This window comes from Austrofundulus limnaeus, unplaced genomic scaffold, assembly GCF_001266775.1.
Source record: "Austrofundulus limnaeus strain Quisiro unplaced genomic scaffold, Austrofundulus_limnaeus-1.0 Scaffold185, whole genome shotgun sequence".
NCBI lineage: Eukaryota > Metazoa > Chordata > Actinopteri > Cyprinodontiformes > Rivulidae > Austrofundulus > Austrofundulus limnaeus.
Genome location: NW_013952587.1, coordinates 55,884 through 62,280, shown reverse-complemented (window position 1 = coordinate 62,280; position 6,397 = coordinate 55,884). Strand labels below are relative to the sequence as shown.

General features: G+C 41.3%; 1 protein-coding gene across 1 annotated transcript in view; it reads right to left on the bottom strand.

Annotated features, from left to right (window-relative positions):
- tmem94 (transmembrane protein 94) overlaps window positions 1–6,397 on the bottom strand; it is a gene marked incomplete in the record, with an annotated part of 78,635 nt that overhangs the window by 24,000 nt on the left and 48,238 nt on the right. The window contains 7 exon segments of the mRNA XM_014018186.1: window positions 847–1,028; window positions 1,117–1,325; window positions 2,451–2,553; window positions 2,659–2,832; window positions 3,881–4,193; window positions 5,552–5,770; window positions 5,839–6,012. Coding sequence (XP_013873640.1) covers window positions 847–1,028; window positions 1,117–1,325; window positions 2,451–2,553; window positions 2,659–2,832; window positions 3,881–4,193; window positions 5,552–5,770; window positions 5,839–6,012 — 1,374 coding nt within the window.

Below are 6,397 nucleotides of genomic sequence, written 5' to 3'. Positions count from 1 at the left end.
GAATTACATTAAGATGTTTCTTAAATTTATATATATTGGTAACAAAACTAAAGGATTTTGTTAGACTGTCATCTTTCACACATTTATACATGCTGAGGAGAACAGTTTCAGTCAGATGTTTACATTCAGTAGTTTTGGTTCGAGCCGCTCAAAGCTTTATTTCCCGCTGAGCGTAAATCTTTGCAAACAATGGTCTCTGTTATGTTTAAGCTCAGTTGAGAATCAGCTGTAATGTTAGTGATTCTTTTGTTTTGTTCCAGACAACTTGTTGTCGGAAGCTAATGTTAGCGCTGAACGTCAATTGGATTTAACCTACGGCAAGCCAGGAGAGACACACAACATGGAAACGCACAGCTTCAAATATGATCTCATGAGTTATAAATTGATTTTCCCAAATTCGATCGAAAAATCGATCCAGATCGATTAAATGGATTTTTTTTAAACCCAGCCCTACTTCTGATGCTCACGGTTCTTGAATATTGAAAATCCAACTTTATCTGTTTATCTGAGGCTTATTTTTCAGACTGTGTTTGTGTCTGCCTTTCATTAACTTGGCAGTCAGGGAGTGAGAGACACAGGTGTGTTGTTACTATAATGACCATAATGAACCACTGGCAGCAGCCTGAACAATGTCGGCTTTTTTTTTTAGCTTAAATTTTTATGAAGTCATGCAGGAATGTTGGGCGGCAGCTGTTCATCAGAAATTGTCCAGTTTTTATTAAAGTCACAATGTAACAATTCAACACAACAACTGACTCACTCATTATGGAGCAGGCTCAACTACAACAAAGCAAAGATCCATGTCCTGTCCACAGTAAAGCTCCTGGACCCCTGGCGTGTGCTCACCTTGCTGCGCAGCTCATCCTCCATAGAAAAATAAACGAAGCGAATACAAGCGGTCACCAGGGCATCAATGAGACGGACTGTGTCCAGCCTGGCCTGGAACTGAGACGACACCATGCCCATGAAGATCTGTCCGCTCAGAGCCTGCACGCAGTCCTCCCGCTCCACGCCCTCGCCGATCCCCTCTGCAGGTGGGACAGGGAAAGACCAGGATGAGCTACAACACAGCAGCTTACCTACTTCAAGGTGACCTCCCAAACATGTATCCGTCACCGTCTGAGCTCCAGCTGTTCCTGCACACAGTGTGCTTGATGGGGGTGGTGGAGGGCAGCTCAACTCCAGAGAAGAGGGAGGGGCTGGGGGCCAGCTGCACACACTTTCCATCCAGCTGGCTGGACAACGACACCTGCATGGGTTTGTATGAGAAGGCGGAGCAGTAACCTGACAGACAGGCGCGCTGGTAGAAGTCCAGAACTTTCTTCCTGTAAAACAAGCAGACGGACAAATAAAACATTTAATATGCAAAGACTAAATACTCGTGTATGAAATGATTTAAACTTAAACAGAGTTTAAAGGGATTCCTGATTAATTGTAATATTAGAATTTATGTAATAAACATATATTTTAACTGTAAAATAAAGTCTGTAAAAATACTGTAGGATGTTCAGTTTTTATCCTTTTTAAAATATAAATTTAAAATATATTACACAGACGGGGCCATTTTATTTGCACGCAAAGCATTCTGGGTAAATGATGACGTGGGTAGGTCATTGGTGCGAGGCTGCTAGCGAGCTATATCCACCCTGAAGTTTAATCTTGGACAATATCTGACGACTGACTCTTTTAAATGAAACCAGAGGTTGACAGAGAGGAGAAGGTAGAAATGGCTCAGGCTGCAACTGAAAATATGGATGGAGGACAACAGAGCTGCTTCATGGAAGAACCTCAGCTTAGCATGTTAGCTTGAGCGTTAGCCCCGACGCTATCACCATATACTGTTTATGTATTAGCTCAGCGCTACACATTCTCCTCTCGTCACTGAGGTCCTCCATCCACATGACAGAGAGGGGAACACAAAAATGACTCAGCCTGCAACTGAAAATATGGATGGAGGACCTCAGTTTAGCTTGTTTGTCATGCTAGCACCGAGCTAATACATATAAGGCTATATAGCGCTGGCGCTAGCACGAAGGCTAACAGGCTAAGCTGAGGTTCTTCTTCCATGAAGCAGCTCTGTTGTCCTCCATCCATATTTTCAGTTACAGGCTGAGTCATTTCTACCTTCTCCTCTCTGTCAATGCTCTCTGGTTTCATTTAAAAGAATCGATCATCAGATATTGTCCAAGATTAACCTTCAGGGTGGATATAGCTCGCTAGCAGCCTCGCACCGATGACCTATCCATAGAATGCTTTGTGCGTAAATAAAATGGCTCTGTCCGTGTTAAAATATATTTTTAAACTTTTAGTTTAAAAAAATGATAAAAACTAAACAGCCTACAGTATTTTTACAGTCTTTATTTTACAGTTAAAATATATATTTATTAAATAACGTCTAATGTTACAACTAATCAGGGATCCCTTTAAAATGTATATGAGAGGAAGCAGACCTGTCTGAGCCTGACAGAGAGTAGATATCAGTTCCATCCCAGAAGTCAGAGCAGGCCTCCAGGATGAGTTCAGCTGAACCATGTGACAGCATCTGGACATTATCTGTGACAGAGTTACAAAAAAAACATGTACAGTTTTATTTAACTCTTTTCTTAAATTGAAACACTAAAACATGTTGAGTGTCTGAAAAAGGGGCGGAGCACTTACTGGAGGAGGAGTCTCGTACACACAGGGAGAGGAGGTGGGAGATGGGGGGCTGGCGTTTGGTGAAGTAGTGAAGGTGTCGTGAGGTTAGCTCTTTGGTCTTCTCTCCAGACGGCAGCTGGTACAGAGCCAAGTAGGTCTCCTGTTTAAACAGCTCCCTCGCACCAGGAGTGAAGCCTTAAACACACATTTTAACAAAGTGTTTGTTAACAAAACGACATATTCTGCTTTTAAATCCCTCTTTTTCACATTTAAATCATTCAGTCAGGGTCTTCATAAAGTGGAACTACAATGCTTTGGTTTGAATTCCTCCTTATTCTCACTTCAGCAGCCCATCTTCTAGCATTTTTCTGATGCTGGATGTGATACTTTGCCTTTAAGGCACAACAAGCCCCGCCCCCCTCCGGCTTCCAGACCAATCCACTCCGGTTTGAGAGTTTTCTAGCCATTCAGAGATGTTTTATTTATAATTAAAAAGATATCAAAAACAGAAGACTTGTTCATCCAGCATTACATGTTGGAGCCAGAGTCTGAGCCAGAACCAGAGTCTGAGCCAGAACCAGAGTCTGACCCAGAACCAGAGGAGAATTAAGACGAGGAAACTGTCTGGTAAGTCCAGACCTTATTTGGCAGTTCCACCGCAGATAATTTGATGTAATAGTTAAAAAACGTCACAGAAAATAAAGAAAACTGAACGAGCTAAAAAAAAATCTGACCCCAACAGAATATAAAAGATTTCTCTGCAGCACCTGGAGACTAAATTCAACTTTTCTGCCTCCTAGAGACTCCAAGTCCACAACAAAACGTATTTAACAGCTATAAAAGTGGATTTTCAGGATGTCCCCTTTAAGAGAGTGTGTGCAGGTGTCCAGAACCAGCTGGAGTGCTCCTCACACAGTTTGGACACGTCTGCATTTACTAACTAATGTTGAGAGAAAAGTTGTTGAACAAATTTTTACATGTTAACACTGGAGCAACAAAGATATGTGTCTCTGTGATTCACACAGAAAGCTAGGAAAGCCACTGACAGCTTTAACATTTTCTGATGAATGCTGTGCTGTCAACCAGTTACAGTCCAGTCACATGCTGCTTCAGCTAACATTAAAGAAAACAAAATGTAAATAAGAACTACTTTCTCCTGGGATGAAAGAGTAAATCTAAAAACTGAGGGAGGTGTGGTTCAGACTTCTTCAGGCCATGAGGCAAACATGCAGCTTTATTTTACCGATGAGCCTGGAGAGCTCACAGAGTCCCCAGGGCACGTAGACGGGCAGCACGGAGCCTTGGCTCTCCTGCAGAGCCATGTTAGAAAGGTGGTCAGAGAAGTGGCAGAGCTGCTGGGTGATGCTGGCGTTGCACAGGTTCAGCATGATGTTCAGGCCCAGAGGCTTCAGGGAGGGCAGGTGGCCCTGCCAGGACAGGTCGTCAAACTGGATGCTGGCAGGGTTCTGCTGGTCCTGGGACAGACTCAGCATTTCCAAGTGGTAATCACACACAAAGTCGTCAGCCTCTGCTTCTGGACAGCCCAAAGCAAAATCCTGGAGACAGAAGACAAGCGTCCAACACAACTCAAACAGGGAGGAACACCAGCTTCAGGCACACTTTCACTGCATTCATTACAGTTTGTGATAAATACTGGTGACTCACAGCCATGTTTGTACAAACAGGTTCATTCCTCTTCCTTGTAACGTTGCAGCTCTGCAGACTTTATTTGTTACAATCAAGTAAATTTTCTCTGTATTTTCTGAATGCCTGCATGTTCTTTAACTTCTACCATTCTGCCCTGATTTATTATTCTACTATCATGCAGAGTGCCACTAGAGGGAAGCACAAAACTAGATGCACCTTAGCTCATTGTTGACTGCTAATGACTAACATCATTTAAAATTCTGATAAAGTCATGTGTTTGTTTTTCTTAATAAGATTACCTTCAATACTGAGCATAATTATGTAGGATCAAATCTGACATAATTAGAAATAAAAGCAGAAATATATAAATGGACCAATAAAAAAAAGAAAAACACTTAAAATGCAGCAATTAAATTAAAAAAGGAGAACTTTATCTCATGTTTTATAATTTAAATGACCATATTTATTTTCAATCCTCCAATAAATTATATATTTTACCACATAATTTACATTTTACTAACTTTAATACATATTTACTGTTTGTTTTTCTTTTACTTGTAAATACATTTGTGTCTCTTAAATGATTATATTTAATTTTTTTTATATTTCCCACAAGTCTTTTTATTTTCATGTGTTGTTTTTACATTTCTGTCTTCTGTTTTTACTTTATGCATTTCTGCTTCATTATGTAAATAAGGTGGGCAGGCCTTCTTGGGTCAGCTCCTCTCTTATTGGTCAACAGTATTTTTAAAAGCAGTAAAATGTAAATTATGTGGTAAAATATATAATTTATTGGAGCTAGGCTGGAAAAATAAATATAATGGTCAGTTAAACTATAAAACATGAGGTAAAGTTCTCCTTTTAAAATTTAATTTGTGCATTTTAGGTGTATATATTTATTTATTTGGTCAATTGATGTTTTTCTGTTTTTATTTCTAGTTATGACAGTTTCAGTCCTCCATACATAACTGTCTTAGCATCAATAAATATACCTTATTTGATACATATATTCTGTGTATTAATAATAATTTTAATAAAAATATAATGTAGAAAAATTCACATTGCTTGGGAATGATTATGTAATAAAACCGGCTGCACCTCAGATCATTTACTAAATCCTGATCTAAAGTTTGGTGTGGTAGTAGCTGAGACTGATCTCATCTTTGTTTAGAATGTTTACATTTGAATAGTTAATACTTGATTAAAGTCTGTTTGTTGTTCCAGCACATTCAGACAGTAGAAAGAGTTTGGTTGAGCTGAAGCCCACCTGTGCCTGGTTGTCCTCGCCCCCCTCGGTGTCGTGGCTGAAGCTGACGTTTGATCCGGAGTGGTGTTTGGTGCGAGAATGTGAGGGTTGACGAAATCTGAGCGTTTCAGACGAGCGAGCCGTGTCATGTGATGTCTCGCTGGGCTCGGGGGGCTCTGCAGGTTGGATAGGGGGCTCTTCTGGCAGACAGAGCAGGGCTTCTGCCTCCTGGGCCTGGACCTGAGCAGCGGTCACCACATTTACTAAACTGAGAAGCTCATCTGAGTTTTAACGACAGAGAGACATACCTCGTCTCTGTCCATCTCCGCTTCCATCCGGCAGTAGGAGTTGACAGACAGGTCGTCTCTGAGGTCGTCCTGGCTGCTGTGAGGAGGCTCCACCCGTCCGCTGAAGAACAGGACCGTCTCAGGACTGGGATTAGGCCAGGACAGGATCCCCTGCTTGTCCACGCAGCACAGCACCTACACACAAAAACAAATGTAATGTGAACACAATGTTTCTCACAGGTTATCAATTAAAATGACAGCACTTTGTTAGGGCTGATTATTCACCAAATAATTATAATAATGATCAGGATTTAAAAACACTGCATTTATGAACTCTTCTTCACACCTTCCTGTTGAAATTTAACTTAAACTGAAAGTTTTTAATAAAATGTAGGCTGCTGTGCGTTCACACCAAACGCGATTTCAGCGTCAGGAGCAGCAGGTTTACATGCAAAGTCTATGGTGGAGGCGCTTCAAGCAACGTCGGGAAGTTCTGCGGCGCCTCAAGCGCGATTAGAGCAGCGCGATTTGGACGATTTGGACGATCTGAGCGTCGAACGCTCAGATCGTCCAAATCGTC